Source organism: Suillus discolor (genome assembly GCF_016758755.1).
Source record: "Suillus discolor strain FC423 chromosome Unknown F5147scaffold_4, whole genome shotgun sequence".
NCBI classification, from domain to species: domain Eukaryota; kingdom Fungi; phylum Basidiomycota; class Agaricomycetes; order Boletales; family Suillaceae; genus Suillus; species Suillus discolor.
Genome location: NW_024541251.1, coordinates 960,852 through 981,449, shown reverse-complemented (window position 1 = coordinate 981,449; position 20,598 = coordinate 960,852). Strand labels below are relative to the sequence as shown.

General features: G+C 48.0%; 5 protein-coding genes across 5 annotated transcripts; 2 read left to right on the top strand and 3 right to left on the bottom strand.

The window, feature by feature from the left end:
- Positions 1–302: 302 nt before the first annotated feature.
- On the top strand, positions 303–6,863 carry F5147DRAFT_604140 (uncharacterized protein; the record flags this gene model as incomplete). Its single annotated transcript, XM_041432295.1, has 19 exons — positions 303–343; positions 400–445; positions 503–575; positions 627–866; positions 923–1,074; positions 1,122–1,346; positions 1,397–2,416; positions 2,471–2,905; positions 2,953–3,072; positions 3,129–3,290; positions 3,339–3,449; positions 3,498–3,725; positions 3,784–3,851; positions 3,898–4,257; positions 4,317–4,856; positions 4,905–5,095; positions 5,144–6,020; positions 6,068–6,346; positions 6,398–6,863. 19 exons carry the CDS (start codon positions 303–305, stop codon positions 6,738–6,740), a joined length of 5,511 nt encoding a protein of 1,836 aa, XP_041298626.1. The 3' UTR covers positions 6,741–6,863.
- Positions 6,864–6,980: 117 nt separating this feature from the next.
- Positions 6,981–9,045, bottom strand: F5147DRAFT_742778 (uncharacterized protein; the record flags this gene model as incomplete). Its single annotated transcript, XM_041439562.1, has 7 exons — positions 6,981–7,360; positions 7,414–7,487; positions 7,539–7,750; positions 7,801–8,038; positions 8,092–8,189; positions 8,300–8,948; positions 9,002–9,045. 7 exons carry the CDS (start codon positions 9,043–9,045, stop codon positions 6,981–6,983), a joined length of 1,695 nt encoding a protein of 564 aa, XP_041298625.1.
- A 6,136-nt stretch (positions 9,046–15,181) lies between these two features.
- On the bottom strand, positions 15,182–17,563 carry F5147DRAFT_669912 (PCI domain-containing protein). Its single transcript, XM_041435501.1, has 11 exons — positions 17,391–17,563; positions 17,246–17,330; positions 17,117–17,195; positions 16,815–17,064; positions 16,687–16,761; positions 16,497–16,634; positions 16,339–16,438; positions 16,039–16,287; positions 15,859–15,992; positions 15,698–15,810; positions 15,182–15,642 (listed from the first exon to the last, which is right to left on the bottom strand). The coding sequence occupies exons 1-11, from the start codon at positions 17,433–17,435 to the stop codon at positions 15,465–15,467; spliced, it is 1,446 nt and encodes a 481-aa protein (XP_041298624.1). The 5' UTR covers positions 17,436–17,563; the 3' UTR covers positions 15,182–15,464.
- Positions 17,564–18,290: 727 nt separating this feature from the next.
- F5147DRAFT_257520 (uncharacterized protein) lies at positions 18,291–19,074 on the bottom strand. The gene is made up of 2 exons (XM_041428877.1): positions 18,446–19,074; positions 18,291–18,394 (listed from the first exon to the last, which is right to left on the bottom strand). Exon 1 carries the CDS (start codon positions 19,010–19,012, stop codon positions 18,446–18,448), a length of 567 nt encoding a protein of 188 aa, XP_041298623.1. The 5' UTR covers positions 19,013–19,074; the 3' UTR covers positions 18,291–18,394.
- Positions 19,075–19,106: 32 nt separating this feature from the next.
- F5147DRAFT_627437 (ribosomal protein L1) lies at positions 19,107–20,427 on the top strand. Its single transcript, XM_041432712.1, has 5 exons — positions 19,107–19,207; positions 19,253–19,435; positions 19,485–19,922; positions 19,995–20,115; positions 20,169–20,427. The coding sequence occupies exons 1-5, from the start codon at positions 19,151–19,153 to the stop codon at positions 20,234–20,236; spliced, it is 867 nt and encodes a 288-aa protein (XP_041298622.1). The 5' UTR covers positions 19,107–19,150; the 3' UTR covers positions 20,237–20,427.
- Positions 20,428–20,598: the final 171 nt, after the last annotated feature.

Genomic DNA, 20,598 nt, shown 5'->3' with positions numbered 1-20,598 from the left:
GTTCTGAATGGTATAAAAGGTGATGAATGTGAGATTCACTTATCAATCCTCAAGGCAGACGGTAGCCTGGAATTATACACAGCCACCCAGTCGCGACTGGAATTACGTAATCGTGTCGGTTGTTCCTACGCCGTCACCAATCCCACCCGTGAAGTTTGGAAGACCTCGAACAAGCGGTCTTCACCTTCGAAGTCCTTTACGCCTTCATTTCTTAGATTCATCTTTGTGCAGCCTACGCAAGATTTTTCTAATACGAGCGCAGGAATTCTGGTTATTCCTCTTTGTTCGACTGGCGGTTAATCATGCAACGCGAGCACAGTCGTCGTGGCTTCTCTATATACGTGTTTTCGTTCTATCCCGCGTTTCAACAGTACTGACACCTTTTTATGTATATACTAGTCATCAGAAAGTTGTTCTAGAGGTTGATTTCTCCGGTTCTCTCTGGGTACGTTGCACTATAGGCCACTCTGGCAGGCGCTCATACAACAACATTCTCCAACAGGGTTACACAGAAATCACCCTCATTCCAACTAATTCCAACCTTAGAACTATTCATCTGCACTCCAGGCAATGTAGTATGTGCTGCGCTTGAATTTCAGATACCTTGTTTGACGTGTTTTCTGCAGCGATTCACTCTGTTTCTGTCGCGTCACACCCAGCAGATTTTGTTCACCATGATCCGCTCGCCCAGATCAGTATCTCAAATCCTCAGGATTGTCACACTTATCCAGAGTTGAAGCGGAAAATATATTCTGCACTGGCCGAAGGCGATGAGGGTGAACTGTCGATCGCAATTCCGAAGGAAGTCTCGCTTCGACAAACTGGTCATGCAAATCACTCGCTTGTGAATGGTCATCTCAGTGAAGGTAAATTTCGGTCTCCGAGGATTATGTGCCATGCATTCAAATTTTTACCGTATAAGCTGCTACGCCTGAGCCTCATACCCCTAGCCCCTCTTCCCATACCCCTGCACCCAGTCCCGAATTTATGCCCATTGTGGTCCACATTGATTTTAGTCTGAGAAATCCCGTGGATGGGATCCAGTTCGTGCTGCCCACCGACTCCTACCCATATGTAAGTAACTTCTGTGTTCATGATTAAGAAGTTCTGATGTCTTTTAGCGCGTACCGCACGCATATACGATGCCATCATCCCCCGACGCTGCAAGATGTTGGGTTCCATGCGTCGACAGTCTGTGGGAGAAGTGCACTTGGGAGTTCGAATTTGTCGTTCCTCGCTATCTCGAAGAGCTTGATCCTGGCCACCGCGGAGAGAATGGTGATTTTGAAGAGTCGCAGGAGTCTATTCCGACGGTAGTTGTCTGCAGTGGCGACCTCGTGGAACAGGCATGTGATCCACGTATTTCCCACTGCGCGAGCTAACAAGGGCAACACAGGTTGCACATCCTAATAACTCGAATAAAACCATCTTTTTGTTCTCTCAAGCAGTGTTGACGTCCGTACAGCATGTCGCTTTTGCTGCTGGACCATTCCATGTGCATCCCATCCCGACAGAGCTCACATCAGAGGATACGTCTGGCATTTCACAGCCTCTAATGCATGCGTTTTGCTTGCCTGGTCACGAAGCTATGCTCCATTCGTCGATTTCATCCCTGCGTTCGGCGATGAACTTCTACAGTACAGAGTTCGGTTCCTACCCATTTGGGTCATACAAAGTGGTAGCGGTGGACGAGATGCCTGTTCAGCGTTTCGACAGCTCGACGCTATCGATAATCACTGTGGACCTTCTTCATGGCGAGGACTCGATTGAGCAGGTGCTTGAAACCCGGCAAGCACTTAGTCACGCCCTGGCCTGTCAGTGGATGGGAATCAACATCCAACAAAAGACATGGTCAGATACTTGGCTCGTAAATGGTCTTGCGCTGTATATCACCGGCCTGTTCGTCCGCAAGCTCCTGGGAAATAACGAGTATCGATACAGGCTCAAGCGGGACATGCAACGAGTCGTCGAGTGGGACAACGGATCGATGCCGCCCATCTGCCAACCACAGCATAATGATCCCCCAGACTCCATGACGTTACCCTTTGTCAACTTGAAGGCGCCTCTCGTGCTGCACATTTTGGATCGACGTCTTGGCAAGTCTGGTACCTCGCTCGGTCTTCCTCGTGTTCTGCCAAAGATTTTCTTGTCAGCAATGAGCGGAGAGTTGCAAAATAATGCTCTTTCGACACACTCATTCTTACGTACATGCAGGAAGGTTAGCGGAATTGATCTTCGGTCATTCGCTGAGCAGTGGATCTACGGTAGTGGTTGTCCAGCGTTCGGGTTCTCTGCTTCTTTCAACAGGAAGAAGATGGCAGTCGAGATCACGATGCGACAAGATTCGCCAGCATATAAGGCGCTCGAGCACAACGAGGTGTCGAAACTCTTGCATAAGCCTGTACCATTTTTTGAGGTGCGTTTACGAGCAGCAGCATCCTCATAAAGCCCCCCTCACCAGCTTCTAAAGGGCCAAATGACTGTTCGGATCCATGAAGCAGATGGCACTCCATATGAGCACGTTTTAGACATTCGTTCGTCCTTCAAACGCTTTGAAGTCCCTTTCAACACGAAGTACAAACGTATCCGACGAAATACCAAGAGATACTTGGCACGACAAGCGGCTGCTCAGGCTGCAGCGGAAGGCGATGCAGAAGCTGCTGAAGCCATGGGTCTAATTGACATGGGTTTTGGACTTGAGATCTGGGAAAAGGAAAAGGAGCGAGAAAACTGGAAGGTGGCTGACTGGACAGAGGAAGATGAGCAGGTGATGTCGGGTGCAACGTACGAGTGGATTCGCATGGACGCCGATTTTGAATGGATCGCCGCTATCGCTTTTGAACAGCCCGACTTCATGTGGGTGTCGCAGTTGCAGCGAGATCGCGACGTCGTTGCGCAACTAGAAGTAAGTTATTTGTCGACAATTCATCTTCCTGACTTGAACTTCCATAGGCTGTTAATGCTCTCGCAAAGCAATCCACCGCCATCGTTTCGAGTACATTCACCAAGACCGTACTCGTCTCCAATTACTATTATCGCATACGGTGTGAGGCTGCGATGGCTCTAGTACACGTCAGTGTTTTTAGATTTGTTAACTTTTCAAGTTGTTCCTGACGTGAAAACATCAGTGTGCTATTCGGAAACTTGATTTCTTGGGACTATTTCATCTATTCAAGTTGTTCCTTCGCTACTGTTACGACCCGGAAGATCCCAACCAAGATTTATTCGCTCATACTTACGTCCCAAAGCCTAATGACTTCTCTGACCTGGCGGAATACTTTGTTCGAAAGGTATGTTTTCAGGGCGCTACCTCTATCTCACAACTCATGAATATTCAGAGTCTCGTTCACGCAATATCTCAAGTGCGCTTTGAGAATGGCAAGACACCTTCAGTAGTTCGTCAGTTCCTTGTCGACCAGCTTCGTTACAACGACAACACAGCGAATCCGGTTAGTATGATATCGTCACAAATAGTCACTGATTTCAACGCTCTTTAGTACTCGGACGCGTTCTACATATGCACTATGATTTCAGCTGTCGCTTGTGCAACTGTCTCGATTGCTCCTCCGGAACGTGGCGAGCTCCTTCGCGAAGAAGTTCGGTCGGAGCACACTACCGAGGATGCTAACTTGATGAAGCAGGCGATTGACGAGGTCAGCAGGTATCGGAGCATGGACAGACTCATCCCATCACCGAAGAATGTAGTCACCACTGCCGTATTGGAAGTGAGTAGCTTCCTCCATCAGAGTGTATCCCTCGTTAAAGACTTTAATTTGACCTCAGTTCTACTTGATTCTTACTACCGCAAACCTCATCCCGAACGATCTCCGGGTCTTCTTCCCTCTTACCCGGTATGTTATAATGGTCGATATTCTACTTCATCTGATTGTCTCCCAGTGAAGGCAATTATACCCAAGTTCGTCTCGCTGCCTTTGATGGCCTTTTCATGTCCAAGTGGTACACGCCCGCCATCATGCGCTACGTATTGGCCGTCATGGCAAACGACCCATCTCGCGTGGTCCGGAGACATGTGGCCCGTAGTGCATGCCAAAGCTTAGCTCTCTTGGTGTCCATGGGGGAGATGAAGAACTCCATCAAGGATACAGAGTCGCTGCTTATCGAGGAAGATGGCTCTCTGCCAGAGAAATCAAAAGAAGCGAAGAAGAGCGAGGTCGACATGATGATCAAGGTTCTCAGGAAAGACAGAGAAATCGGCAAAAATGAGGTGTTACGGGAGTTCCTGATGTCTATTGCTCTGTAAGTTGTCCGATATGATTTTGTGCGACTGTTCGTTCACAATAACAACCGGTCTCAAGCGCACCGGATATTGACCAGGAAGTTCGCTGGGGTATCATCAAACTGGCTGACATCGTTCTTCGGGGAGTTGAAGAGACTCCACCGAAGGTTACTATTCATCTGCCTCCTACCCCTGTGACTGAAACCCCGCCCTCGCTTCCGGCGGTGAAAGTGCTGCCAAAGGCCTCGCGACCTCTCAAGTCCGGGGGACCACCTGCTCGGGTGCCTGCTGTTGTATCTGCTGCCCCTAAGCTCAAAATCATGCCTGGTGGTGCTCAAGCCCGAAGCTCTAGTTCATCTGCCACTGCACCCGCTCTTCCAACGCCTCCAGTTCTCACTAGCTCCATGGCTCCGCCTCCAGTTCCTGCGAAAGCCAAAGGCAAACCCAAGCCAAAGCCTATGAATGGTGTTAGGCCCCCTCACATTCCGAAGGCACAGTCGTCTGGAATGAGCTTGAATGATTTGCGTGCAAGCCGTAACGCACTCAAGAAACTCAAGATGCATAAGAGCGCAGTGCTTTTCATGCAACCAGTGGATCCTGTTCGAGACCATGCTCCAAAGTTTGTGTCTTCATAATAATCTTTGACTTGTTTGACCTAGTAATATAGCTATTACGAGGTCATCAAGAATCCTATGGACCTCAGCACCATGGGCGCCAAAGTTGAGGCGGGCATGTACAAGGACCGTTTTGCCTTTGAGGCAGAATTTCGTCTCATGATAGCAAATGCGAAGCAGTACAACCCTTCCGGAACGTACGCCCACACTGAAGCGATTTTCTTGGAGACGTTCTTTGAAAAACGTGAGTCCAATGGCACAGAATCACCGGGTTTTTTTTACCTTTTCCCAGTTTGGAACCGCATTCAGAAGACTCTCGAAGCTGCTATCAAGAATGCAGAACCTGCGCCTGACAACTTGCCTACTATCATAGTGAAGAAACCTGGAACTGTTGTGTCAATACCTCCTGCGGTCTCACCTCCGCCACCTCCGCAAGCAGAATCGGAGGCTCCAGCACGTCCGATTATCAAACTCAAGGTTGGTGGTCCACAAGTCAAGGCACCGCAGCCAGAGCCCTCGAAGAAGGCGGCAGAGCCCAAGGCTTTACAGAAACCCAAACAATCTCGCAAGCCCAAAGTCGTTGACGAGGCACCTCCGCCTTACGTTGATGATGGATCGCATGACCTGTTGCAAGAAGTAATCGCTATTGAGCGAGAGAAAGACGAGGAGAAGCGCACTCGGAAAACCAAGGATCCCGTTCGGGAATCACCTCCCCCTGCAAGACCTTCGGGCAGTGGACCACCTGGAAAACGCAGAAAGACGAGTGCTGACGACAATGGTGGCGAGATACTGATGTTAGCACCGTCCCTCTCTAGGAAGGAAAAGCCTGGCGCTCCCCCTTTGAGCTCTGGCACTCCAGCTGCGGAGCCGTCCGTTACGCCTGCGCCTGCGCCTGCTCCTAAAGTGTCTCTTGGCAAACCGAAGAAAGAGAAAGCTGCAAATCTTCGTGATTCAGAATCTGCCTCTGAGCCTCTGCGCACCTCCACCAAAGGCAAAGAGAGAGAAGTTGTACCTAGCATTACCCCAACGCCATCAAAGCCTCGCAAGATGCAGGCGTCAGCTCCACTCAATGAGAAGAAGTGTCGAGAAATTTTGAAGGTTATTCTTAGGGTGCCAGAGAGCGTTATATTCGCTCAGCCTGTAGACCCTGAGAGAGATGGATGTCCCACGTTTGTGACATCTTGCACTATCACAACTCACACTGATATCGGTATAGATACTACGAGGAGATCAAACACCCAATGGACTTTGGTACTATGACCCAGCGTTTGAACGAGGGCAAGTACTCAACCATGGAGGACTTCCAAAAAGATGTCGAGTTGGTGTTAAGCAACTGCCGAAAATTTAACCCACCCACTACCTACCCTGTCAACTGCGCGGATGTGGTGGAGAAAGTCTTCAAGAAAGAATGGGCGAAGGTGATAGAGAGGAAGCTTTCATGGACGGAGAAGAGGAGCTTACAAACGCTGATGACTCAATTAGTGAAGGAGGACGTGTAAGTTTTTACTCCATCTATGGTGGTTCAAATACACTAACTTTACCGCAGCTCTTGGGTGTTCCGAGATCCTGTCGATCCTGTCCTGTTGGGCATCCCGACGTATTTTGACGTCATACCAAAGAGGGATGCAAGGGACTTGAAAACGATCCGCCAGAAGTTGGACACTGATAAGTACGACTCGACCGATGCATTTGAGGCAGACATCAACCTTATGATCCAAAACGCTATCACCTTCAATGGCGCGGACTCTGAGGTCGGGTATATCGCGGTGGCCTTACGTGACCGGGTCAAAGAACTGTTTGGTGGAGCCAAGGCGAGTACAGGGACCAAGAAACGCAAGGATGGTGAGAAAGGGACACCTCAGCCCTCAAAGAAGATGAAAATCGGCTGAGCATCGTATGTTAAATTACTACAAGTCAAGCAAATAATCCATTTGTATCTATTATTACTCGCTATTCTTTGCTATGTAATTGCTGTCGCAGTAGCTATGTACATGTCGAACCTTGACCGAAAATATTAATGTTGTTGAGATCATCGATTTCCAGCTTCCATGTCTCCAGTAGTCGAGGGTATGACAGTCAGTATCTTTTTATGTACGAGTCCTCAACCTATGATCCTCAATCTATAACTTTCAGGGCGTCGCAATATGAAGACCAATTCCTCCAGGTTCGAACGTTATACCGGTAAGATTGCCAGAGGCAGTGGGGATCTCGTAGATAGAAACTACGCGTTGTACCTGTTTTGTCGCGTTGGTGATCCAGCCCAATCCTATATCTTGGTAGGGTGCGTAAACCTGCGTGCTGTTCATGTTGACAACGACAAGTAAGTATGAAGTGCCATTGTACCAGACACCAGCATCCACGCCCTGGTAGTTGTAGTTGGTAGATGTAGCGTTCGGGTCGACCAAGAAGGGTTGAACGTATTTTTGGATGAGAACAGTGAGGGCAGTTGCCGTCCCCTCGATCGACGTTTCATTGTTAGTTGTGGTCGGGTATTGGTAAGACTTGGAACCTAGGCGATGGAACTTAGTTTTATTCATATGCGCGGCATCAGCATGAACTTACCTATAGCACCATGGCTGAAGGAAGTGAATCCCATAGCAGCCCATTGGATGCCAGTGGGTGTCGTGTTCCAGTACCTGTAATGAGGGTCAAGACAGAGCTCGTGTTGGCTACTCAAGGTGACTTACGCGGCGCTACCGAAAGCCTGGGGTGTGGTCCACACAGACTTGGTGCGGTCAAAGCCTAAGATGTTGAGTCTGTCTTTGAAGGTCTGGACGCGGGCCTTAACATCCCACATCTGCCCTTGGCAGTTGTCGCAACCACAGTGACCGAAGTCCGGGGTACACTCTGTATTCCACACAGGAGACCATGTCGCATTGATACCAATAGGATAAGCATCCTACACCAGGGTTAGCAGCGTAAGGGATAAAAATACTGTGATTGGCTCACCTGCAGAACGATATCAGCTCCCTTGATATAAGGCGAGAAGTTGTAGTCTTGGCAATTCAGAACGATAGAGACAGGATGATATCCATCAATTTGGTAAATTAAGTCATACGTTGCCTGCGCCGCATTTTGGGGATCAGAGTTGCCATCGGGCTCGTGTGCGGTCTCCCAGTTCAATAGGTTGGGAATCGAGGCGTAGGTGTTCACTTGTTGGGCGACGGTACTCAAGTTTTGGTAGTTCCTGAATGGAAAGATATCAGTGGTCATGAGATGAGGTGATAAAGTCTGACATACGATCGCATATCATAAACAATGTACATGCCGAGACTGACGGTCCTCTCGATAACTTGTTGAAAAATAGTGAGGTTATCATAAGGAGGAATCGGGTGAAGCTATGGAGTCGACGATCAGCATGGGACATATTAGATCATCGAGAATCATACAGTGTTGAACCTGGATAAACAATTGAATGATTGCTTAAGAAGTGGTGGCAATGAAGAACGAACCCATCATCTTTGAGCTGGTCGATCATAGATAAATTTGTCGCCAGATACTGGTCGAAATTTATGTAGAATCCTTGAGGCACGAATGGCGCAAATGCTCCACCATTGCCACTTGCAGGCCGTACCCAGAGTGCACCAGTGCGCAAGTCAGTCTTCGTGACAGAAGCATTTGTGTCAGGAAGATATAAAAGGGATGAGCTAGCATCGAATATCTGCCCGTTTGCAGGCTGGGACCCTGAAGACGAAGGAGTGGAATATGTAGCAGAACAGGTGACATTGTATGCGGTCTTCTGAGCGTTAAGTGTGCTGATATCTACGGGAATTTGAATACCGGTAGCGTTCAGAGGAACGTTTGCGGTGGTGTGGATGGAGCCAACGCTGATAGTGATACTGAGGCTTCCTAGGCCAGTGGATCCGCCAGAAGAGCCCGAATTAGAAGGAAGTGAGATGGGCTCAGCACCGGCGATCCAATCATAAACTATTGGTGTGTCGACTATAAATGCTGCACTTTTCGCATCCTCCTCGAGGTATGGACGGAAGACAGGGGCACATCGGAACGACAGAAGCGGTTCAGCACTTCGTGTGGGCAAGATAAACTGTCCGCCAGGGGGCACCACAGACTGATTTGCCATATAGTTCTTTCCGCACCTAGAAATATTGAGGAATAAATAAGCAGGGCGCATAATCAAAATCATACGTACCATGTCTGAGCAAGCGAGACTCGAACCAGGCTGGCGGCAACCATGGCCGTGAAGCCTTTGTTGTACTTCATTTTGCGTCTCTTCTCAGGCTAGTGGGGGATTTGCTGATAAGAACAAAGGAATGTGATGATGCCGCTGGCCAGATCATCGCAACTTATACGACATCCAGCTGTCTACTAAGGTCACCGTGAGCAACAGGCTGCGCAGCAGGCTCTACGTTTAGACCCACTATTACTAGTGTACTTACGGTATCAAGCTGTGAATCGCGACACTTCAGTCCGATTAATGCGGTTCTAGCGTTCGAAATCGCACTAGTATCTCTGGTATGAACGCTATGCTGAGGTAACGCGCACATGGTAGACCTGAAGGGGCAAGCGCAAATAGCTGATTTGAAACAAGCAGTGCAACGTTGGTGTGACGATATCAAATGAAAATCAACTAGTGCCACTGTGCCAGTGTGATATGCATTTAGTGAAAATAAAGAGGCACATGCGATCAACGCCCAAGCTTAGAGCGCTCCGCGCTCAAGAGTGGGTGACGTTGCTGCAAATGCGCTGCACAACATGACGTGGTGGCATAGTCGTACTAGACAACTGCTTGTCAGTCGGGATGCTGTAACATGGTCAGCCCCGGGACGCCCGCGCATAACCGCTACACCAAAAGGTGAATACTGAAAGCTTATGTTTCAGTGTCAGCGACGGTATATGTACTGATTAAGAGAACTCAGGTAAGCCAGCGTGCTATGATGGTACATGCTCCCCAGAAAGATCATGAACGGCTGTTCCTGCCCGCGCTTCAGACTCATGTTTTAGACATTATAACAGAGGTAATATTGCAACCCTAGTGGACATCGTAGTACTTTGAAGCTATCGCCAGGGCTCTTGAACTTGAAAGTACCATGGTAAGTAAAATTTTAGAAATTAGAATAGTCCGCGGTCGATCAATCGATCATGTCACGCATTACAATTGCATAGAACTATCCGTCAAGACAATTAATGGCGAGAGCCCATGCTCGGGTGTCGAGTAAGCTGTGGCGGTAGAGCTTACGCTTCTTAGTGACATCGCGACCCTTACCAGATATTTGCGATGCATTCAATCATGTCAATCATGTCACACATAAGTCTCTTCACTGCGTTCGTTGACGGATGATGACATTCTGCGTTACATTAGCAGCGAACCGTGACTCAGAGCACCCCGAGACTGGGAACCTGGGGTGAAGAGTTCCGACGCGCACGAATCTGGTGGACTGTTTGAGTGGGCGCATCTGGCTTATGCTCGCATCAAGGACATGAACCATACTGGACTGACATCGACTCTGTCGGTTGACCTCGCCAAGGGAGGGCTACAGACACCAAACCTGTCAGATGATGTTTCAGCGATTGAAAACATGCGCGTTACATATTGGAGCCCCGCACGTGCACAGGAAAAACATCGACTGTAAGGTGTGCACAACGGGATCTAGTGTAAGTTTTATTAATGGCGGAGTCGGTGTAGACCCTTTACATGCTTACCTTGACATGAAAGATAATCCAAGATTGATTCCAATCTACTGCTCCGTGTCAGCCCATGATGCTGCAGGAACGAAACCAATCATGACGCACTTCATGGGGCAAGATATTTGTTGCTGAGAAGAGAAGCGTAGATGCCAGATATAGACAATGTGTTCGGAGAGGTCCTGCAAAGGTCCTAGGTTTTAAGCTTGGAGATCAAAGTAGAAAGACTCGGTCCGTGCTCAAGCGGGAGATGCACGAAAACGTCCCTACAGTGGAACTCAAGTACACCGAGGCGGTATCAAAGCTGTCCCGATGCTATATGCTGCATCACGGCCGCGCACGTGCACGAATACATTGAAGCGATTATGGGTAATGGTCCGTCATGAAATCTTGCTATCCTCAGGGTACCATAGAAATGGGCTGCTGAGTGACACGTGTACAGATGTATAGGTCTCGAAGTATGGTCCTATATCTGTGTAAGGAACCGCGTACTAGTTAGCCAACTACATGAAAATTTTCACAATTCCACAGCCAACGAATGGCGTGGGTTGCTTCGTTGATTATTTGCTACATCCAAGTATGACTACGGCATCGAACAAAGCGGTGACCTGAGACGATACATTTTCTCTCGTAGTGAATACGGTGATCGTGGAAATTAGGTATTGCATCTTGCAGCAGAGTAAGAATCATCCCTGTTGAGTAGCATGCATCAAGCCACGCATACCAACATCACGGGAAAAATTACTGGCGCGTGTGTGATCATTTGATCGCTTCAATGACAGCCACCAGTCGACTCCAAAGCAGGGACGCAGGATGCACTTGGTACCAGAGAGACCAAGGAAGCTGTTCACCGGTCAACTAGACCAACGAAGAACAAGAAGGCATTCGACACTCGAAGTTTTGAACACGTCGGACAAGTGCATCGTAGGTAGCAAACACACAGTTGCTTATTGGCTCTCTTGTAGCTGCATGACCGTGACTTGACCTTGTGACCCTTCGGGATTGGATTCGGAGTATAGCGGTAATCGCGACGCGCAGTAAGACTCATATATGATAGCTGCGAATGCAAGTGTCAGTCAAAGTCCAGCATATAGTAATTAAACACAATAATCCTGCCTTTGGCTGGCCCACATGGGCACTTCATGAAGATATGTAATATCAATCCTACGCGTCCGCAGTGGTTCCCTACTTCGAGGGATGAGTATCTTGGATTTCAAGAACAAACGACGCACGTACCTTCATCGGTTCATACTTCGTGTTCACCTACCCGAACTAGTAGCCACAGCTGCTCTGTGAGGCTTGTGCTTTCTTTGTATACTGACAGGCCTAGAGATTATATTTCTGCGGTTGCATGCGTCGGAAGTTCTGGCAGCTCGAAGTTATCGCATAGAATAGAGTACTGACTTGTCCGAGCTGGAAACATCCAAAAAAGAGCACCGACTCGCTTGATGCTGACCAAGGACCAGGTGAAGGAGGCGCCAGAAAATCCGCAAGGTCACGATGAGCTGTCCTGACGTTTGAATGCCGTGCGGGTGAATTTGGGTCTCTTCAATTTATTTGAACTGGCACAGCTGGAGACTAGCGGCTGCATGCAACGACGGATAAGAACTTTTGTCAATGATTAACAATATTTTCCGAGTTAAGAGAAGAAGATGGTGTAATTTTTAGACCCCGAAAATTGAATATCGAGGCCCTGCTCGTGTTCGAAGGAGCGGATAGGGCTAAAAACTGAAAATTGAACAGTGGCGAGCGGAGTTCCCCCACTTCAATTTCACGATACTTAGTACACAAACCCAGCGCCCACCCAAACTACACCTGTGCTGCAAAATAAAATTCGGCTCAGCTTCAAACCACTCCAGCGCACCGCAGAAGGGCGGGCAGCTCGCAATTTAATATGTTGAATTGCATATCTTGACGAATGACACGAGTGACTTCGATGGCCCCCTTACGCACCCATGATGTACCTCTCGCACAACGGAGATGTGGAGACACCTGAAACATTGGGATGCAATACTTGGTCGAATGTCAAGTTAGATGGCCACAGTCAACTATGTCGACAAAGGACTGGACTTTGCGACAGTGGAAATTTGCTGTTTTTCGATCAACATCGATGGAGCTGGGGGTCTCTAGGGTTTCTCCACTTCGACCACTGATGCGGCATTTCTTCTCATGTTAAATCATTGGACTGGATATTCTTTCCCCCTGGATACGCTGAAAAGTTGAGCAGCTTACGATGCATTAGGTCGCCCAGCTGGATTAATAGTGAGTGTCTTGTTCACTCCAACCATGTTTTGTTGCTGGGCCCTGGGGCGTATCACTACTGGAGTGGCAATCATTGCTACTGTTCATGTTGATTGCCATCGTTGATGTCGATCCTTGAAGGCAGTTGTGCCAATGGAGATTTGGGAGGGCGATCTTGATGCAGCCATAGTGATGATCTTGACTCACACGAATGCTGCTATTATAATCTTGAGAGCACACTGCTGAGTTGCTTTCACGGATTCTGATGGCGGTTGCGAACTTGCCTTAGGTGGCTCGTGCACACGAACCTGCTTGATGCCCCTTTTTGTGTCACGCTGTGCGTCACACTCCTATGTCACGCTATCCTTGGCTTGCGGCCATGGGGCGTGTCGAGGGTGCTCAGCCTGGGTGGTTTCCAGCAAATTGCAAAGAGTGTTTATTATCAGTATATTGTTATATATTTCGCATCAACACACCGAGAGCTCTTCGGGACAAAGTTTATGTACCCAAATATCGTATATTGACTGTTATTTTTCAGCTTTGGATCATCTGAGGTGTCTGGCCATCCAGCATTCTTATGATGTCGCGCAGAATACAAGGAGCTGAATGGGCCACTGAGCTTGATAGCGTGTCAAGGTCGCATGCAGAGGTCCTACAACATTGGTTCGTCGATGTGATGGGGCAACCAGCAACCCATCTTGCGGTTCCTGTGCCTCGCGTTTCGCGTTATCCATGGCTGGCTCTGGATGGTCGTCATCCTCGACTATGATCATACCTAGAAAACTGGTCCAGCGGAAGTAAATTTTGTACCAATATCAAGGACCCACGAATGTCAAACTGGCAAGGCACCACTTACAAATATACTAACTTCGTTGCACCCAGCCCTGCACCTCTTCTTTCGCGCTATCGGGAGTGGATTTTGGATCTAGCCATTGTCAAATGATGATGCCTTGAGAATTGGTTCTGCTGGGGCAATATGAGGGTGTGTGCAAACCGTGCAGGGACAGGCGCCTGCCACTTATTTTGGCATTAACTCGGCACAGGAAATTTTGCTAGTGCCCGCCTCAGAATTTATTATTTTACGTCCCCAACCGTCTGCTGGTATTAAAATTCCAATATCTGGTCCTTGCGCAAACCACATCCCTTTCCCCTCACTTTCTTTTGTTCAAGATAATTTTCGACCATCAAAATGAGATTGCCTTCGTATAGATCCTCCCACATGCTTCGCTACCATCCATACCCTCGGGTCGGCCTGAGCCAACGCGAACTTTTGACGGTAAGCCATTACGAACGTTCTTTCAGCGCTATTGTGAACTGTTATTTTCAGCACATCATTGAGGAAAATGACCCTTTGTTAGTGAGTCATGCGACCTTCGGTATTCAATGCTATTTTTGAACATGTTCATCATAAAGCAAATCAACAACCCACTCAGTGGCCACGACATTCAATATGAGGACTCATCAAACGCTCTCGATCTCGCACGTTGTCTCTCTACACTTTCTTGTAGCCTTACTTACTCTTTAAGCACAGCCTGGTAATGAGGAGCAAGAGGAAAATGCCCCGAATCTTCTAGAGGTGGTCGAGGTCCCAGAGGCAGGCGGTGGACTTCTTGACAGGCATCGGAAACTGACGGCACTTCTCATCGTACGTTAGCAAGTGTTCTTTTATTCACATCTCCTAACCCACGTTGTGTCAAAGGTCATTTTATTTTTTGTTGTAAGGAAACTCACTGTCATCGCCCAATAGTCGCGCCGCATTTCACATTATGCCCGGTTCATATCTTCATCTGACATTTGTCGGCTCCCTGTCAACTTGTATATCACCACATGCACAAATGTAACATACACCTGCTTTGCACCTGCTTTGGTCTTTTTTTTTACTCGAACATGATTCACATCGTTGCTAATACCATCATTCTTGTAGTTATCACCTCATCTCAATATATCTGTACTATACCGTCTTCCAATGCTGAAAAAGTTTCTACAATAATAGACAAGGCTCTGATCCTTCATCCCTTCACAATGTATTGAATTGTAATTGTTGATATGACACTGGCTTAGCTTTCGCCTAACAATTATCCTAGCTGAGTTTCAAAAATATAACCATGTACGAACAACAAACTGGTGTTTCTGCTGAATTTGGTAATATTTTGCCACGTCCCCAGGGACGACCACCAATTGTGCTTGAGCCTCGTCACAGGGCAAGTTCAAACTATTTTTTGTGGTACAGCGGCATGCACAAGGGCGGGAGGTTAACATTTTAACGTCAACCTTGATTGTTTTGTAAAATCAATGAGAGTTCCATTCCTTCGCCATTTAATACATCTGATATCCACACACTTGTTTGCAATGGTGCAACTTGAATGACCTCAGTGTACAAATTCTGGAACTCATGGCTAGGCCTCGAGAAAGCAAGACAAAAAAATTATGCAGCATAGGACTGAAGTTTTTTTTTTGGTTTTGCCAATTCAATCATATTGCAACAGAGTGAAATACAATTAGTGAGCCAACCTGGTGAAGAGGGGGCATGTATCATGTACCACTTGATATTTGAAATCGCTTGTCAGTTTGGTTGGTTTGAACTTTGAAGTGTACGAATGGGCAATGCCACATAACTGCAGCATCAAGTTGTGTCAGCCTTAAACACAGTCTAACTTAGAAAAGCTTCAAGAAGCATCGAGAATGCAATCATAAGGTACAGCGTCAGGATGACTTTCACAAGGTATTAATCAGAACCCCGTCGCTGTCGCCCCTCCAAAGTCAGGAGGGAACCGTTCAGGCGGCATGCCCATCATCGGATCTCCTCTTGCTCCAGCAGCTGTCTTCGCTGCCACAGTGGAGTGCAAGCCCTCCAGGGTTTCTGTCCACCTCTCAAGTGCGGCATAACGCTTCTTCTCCAGTACGTGGCTGTGATTGAGTCAGTATGAAGTGCGTAAAAGGAAAACGACAGCGATCTTCTCACCTTTGATCGAGTTCAAGCCGCATGCCGACTTGGTCGATCCGACCATCAACCTTTCCTTCTAGAATGAGCCCAATAAGAAGCTCCTCGACCTCAGCAATTTCGACATTAAGTTGCTGAACAACTGTCAGTGCCAAAGATAGTTGAAAAAAGAGCGAAATCACTTTGGCGAGGAACGAAAGCTCCAGTCTCGTGTAGGGCTTGATGAGGTCAATCAAGTAGGAGGTGCGCAGGCTGCGCAAAAGTTCACCAATATATGATCTAATGAATAAGTCATCCATAATCGTTGACCGATTATCTGCCACCACGTTGAGCACCATGGATTGGAACATGAAGGGACTTACCTCGTAAGATCTTCTCAGCCAGGTGAACTTCTCTGCGTTGATAGGCATCTACAAGGTCAGTCATTGCCTTGATCTGTGAGTCGTTCTTGTACGGCTTTGTCTCCTGGGAGTCGAATGGGTTAACTTCAGATCCAGTAAGCATGTTCGCGAGGACAAGATACTTGAGGACTTGGATGCGTTGCGGAGAGCCGGCTTCGTCATAGTTGCGGAAGGACTCAAAAAAGTCTTCCGATGCACGATTCCACTGTCCTGTATGATAGCGTTAGACATGAGTAAGGATCGGGGATGAACAAGAGTCACTTTCGCCCATCCACATCTTGCCTCCGCACTCCTTGATAACACCCATGATCCGTGGATGTGGAATTGCGGAGCGCACACTGTTGGATGCATTGTATATTTCCTACGTTCGACGACTTGATTAGTAGGTCTGAATGATTGAGTGGGATGCGAGGTTGTACCTTGAGCTTCTTGACATTACGCATCTCATTGTGCATTTGAATCTCGAGTGCATAGATCTCGAGGAGCTGTGTTCCCCGTTGCGACTGGTCTTCGCCATCCATGGCAGCCTTAGTCGTGGCGTGCAAGTCGCGGATGAGCTAGTTGGTAGAGACTGTTGAGGCCATATATACGAAGATAAATGATGAATACCTTCGTCAAACGCCCGTACTCTTTTCGATCTAGCCAAAGTTTCGCCAGTTTTAAGTTCGTCTTGACAGACAACCGCTAGAGAGGATATGAATGTCTCAAAGAGCGTATTGTACCATTGCAGTACTCACGTCATTCTTCGCTTCCTCAAGCGCATCCTTGGTGACCTGGTAAAACTTTTCTAGTACATCCACCTCGACGGGACCACTCTTCCCACCGCCAACATAATCAAGGATGCCATTGATGGTCTTCTCAGAGTAATTTCGTGTGACTGCAGACTTGGTATAGGTGAGGAGTTGTATGTAGGTCTTCAAGGCATCTGCTGGTCGGTGCAGCTGTAGGAAGAGGAGTTTGGTAGATTGCTTCAGAGCCTTGAAGCCCCTGTGAAGTATCCGTTAGCATACAGTTGGATCAATGGGCAGGGAGACTATACCAGTCGCCTTTATCTGTTTCCTGGTCCACTATAGCGCGAAAATCTTTTAGTGCTTCCTCTGGTGTATCTTCTTTCTTTGCTGGAAGAAAAAATGCATCAACAACTTCTGCCATACACCAGATTGCTCACATTTTGCAGTATAGTACATGTTCTCTACATCAGCACTACCGGATTCGTTGGCCTCGTCTCCATCAGAGTAGTCGAAGCCGTAATCCTGTAAAATAGCTCAGAATCAGCATAACGTCCAAGGGGCTGATCTTGATGGGAGTGTGACCTCATCATCACTGCCTTGCATATAATCGGCATCATCGTCATCCATCGTGAGCTTAAGTTATGAAAGAGATGCAGTAAGCGACGAAGTGATGGAGGTGTGCAGCTTCGTGAGGAGGTGGCACACTACACGCAAGTCACAAGTCTTCTCTAGTAGTAGTGCTATCTAAGCAACATCGAAAGGGCACAGCATTGTAATTTGAACGCGAACAAAAGTTACTGGAAGACGGATTCGGCTCATATTGTATTCATATTCAGACGGTGTTATATTAATTCTCGCCAGAATCTTGGATAATTCCATGGGTAGGTTGGTCGTGAAGGATAGAAAGAGACGTGCAGGCATCACGGAGATGATCAAATATAGTTATAATAGACACAGAAACTGCGACTAAATGCTTAGCAAGTGAGGTGCAATATTTAGTTTCATGAACCAGCCGCCTTGCTCAGGGACAATAAGCTCTCACTTCCGAGGGGCTAGCAGCGAGATGCGAACGCAACATCGAGTAGCAACGTGCACAACGCCTGATAGCACTCCGAGCGCAAGTTACCTGACCTGTAGGATCCAGCAACTCCACAATTAAGACGTGATTTGTGCTCAGAGGGATGGTAATGAATGCACAACGGAATCAGCTTGCACCCAGGGTCGTGCTCCAGTGTTTCCGCCAAAAAGGCAGGACTCGCCATGCCCACCGCATCGCCAAGACCATATGATTGCCGATGTCGACCTCCACATAAGAATAGGGATGAACGAAGAGCTTTCATCAACAACGTCAGTTGCTTCCTCAAGATAAGTTTCGGCATGTCTGACAACGCGCCATGTGCGATAAATGCGTCATGATTGGTTGAGACCCGCTAAATTCATAACAAGGTCTCATATACCTGACCAAATTGCGAGCACTCGTAGCCGGCCAGTATCTGGTATATCGTAAGACCTCAAGGAACAAAAGACTGATAGCATGCTCTACGTATACGCCTCCTGATAACGATGGAAGCATCCTATGACTGTGCCTGCGAGATGATGCAATTAATATCTGCCTACATGAAAGGCAATGAACATACTCATGCCAAGGGCCTCTGGAATGCCCTCCATTCATTAGGCCAGCCGTTCTTCGGCGGTGTATCTGTTGGTATGCGGAGTTCTCTGGGAAACAAACCCCCCACTCTGGACTCAACAGCCCGCTTCTCTGGTTCGGACATACTCTTCATGGCCTCCACCTCAGCCAAGCTCCTTGCTCTTGGATCCTCTTGCTTATTTGCTTCCCTAAACAGCCTCGAGTCAATTTCTTCCAGTTCTTGCATTGCCTGCCTCATGCAATTAAATTTGCGCTGCAGTTCCGCGTCCCGTTTTTTGCGTAGGTGTCTCTGATGGAGGAGCCAAGCACGCTCAATGGTCTCGTGCGCTTGAACAGAGGGAATCGCGCGCTGGAGAGCGCGCGCAACATCTGGGCGCCATGTACCAGTAGGAGAGGCTTTGTTGCGGATGTTCGGAGGGTACAGGTGACGGCGGAGGATGTCTTTCTGTGGATCGGAAGAAGACACTTCACCCTTGCGGGTCGAATAAAGCCGCGCGCGCAGTCCGCGCAATTGGGACGGCAAGCCGTTTGATTTCAAAACTGAGACTGACATGACCTGCAGCGCGCGACAGTGAAAGCGAGTGAACGGTGAAGCTGAGGTCAACTTGAAATTTCATTACTTTGTTCATTTTCCCACGGCTGCTTTACTTGAAATTCTTGAGAGCTGACACTGAGTGTGATTGAACAGAACATGTCCTTTTCCCTTGGGCTGCTCTGTCGGCAATGTTGCCATTCAATTCTTAGTCCAGTAAGTATCTACTTGTCTGAAATGTTCTCATCTGAATTTGCGCAGCGCCCAGCACTCGTTCGAGAGTTTTCTTCAACACCTATCTTAGCCCTACGACGAACGAAAAAGATTCCGGTGCTCTCCAAGAAAGCCCTCGCAGCAAAAGCAAGAAAGCGCGCAGCGAAGGCTCGCAAACACATATATGAGAATGAGAAGATGACTCTCGAAAGCGCTATTGACGTGATCCGTGTATGTTCCCCGGGCCTTATTACAACTCATTAACCCAAGATCTTGGTAGGCGGTTGAAGTTGCAAAAGCAAATGCTACATACGAGCTGGTAATCAAGACTGCCATGTCCCGTGGATCTATCATTCCAAAGGGTCGTATTGCTCTCCATCGTGAAACTAAAGCTCGCCCCGAAGACCGCATCCTTGTATTTGCCGAGGGCCGTCAGGCAGAAGAGGCAAAGAGCGCGGGTGCACACATCGTCGGTGGCATTGAGCTAGCAGATGGTGTAATCAGCGGCAAACATCATGCAACCACCATTCTATGTTCCACAGCCCTCATCCGGACCATCACCCCAAAACTCGGACGTGTCCTCGGCCCGCGTGGTTTGATGCCTTCTGAACGTCGAGGGACGGTTACGGATGATTTTGCCGGCTACTTGCGGCGACTTTCTGGTACTACAGAGTGGAAAGGCGACAAGAATGGCGTCATTCGGATGCCTATTGGCAAGGTCAGTATTTTTGCCCAGCCCGCGTCCGCTAGCCGCGGTCTACTATTTCTAAACACCTTTATTTGCCGACAGCTCCATTTCCCGATAGAAGACGTAGTTAAAAACGTCAAGCAATTCGTGACCGCTGTCAAACGGGTGACCGGGAACCAGAAAGATGCCGAGGAGAAGGGAAAGAGCAAGAGTGTCAAGCCTGGTGAGTGTCTCTGGCACTTTGATCTTTTCTGGTATCGACTGAGCGACTACTAGTCAATGCCATCACACGTGTAATGCTGAGCTCAACGCAGGCACCCAGCATCCAGATATCGGACATTTGATATAGCAGTGTTGATCGGGAACCAGACAGTGAAAGTTCTGATTTCAAATATTCTGCTTGAGAGCAACGTGTTACTTGTGCATCCTTGCAAAATCACCCTTTCCTTGTCACTAAATATTGAAGTACATTTATATATCCTATAGTAGATGTTTCATAAAGTGATGCCACCACTATCCGGCTCCTTGTCAGCTCTGCTTGTCTCAGATAGTCGACCAGGAACGTTAGAAAGATAGGTTCGCGTATTAATTGACCCCTTCAAGTTGGTACGCGCACATAACACGTTGAGATGGCGTGTTTAGCACTGTCTGAGGTGTACGTGAATCGATAATGACTGATTGACACTGTCATCATCATCATGCGTAG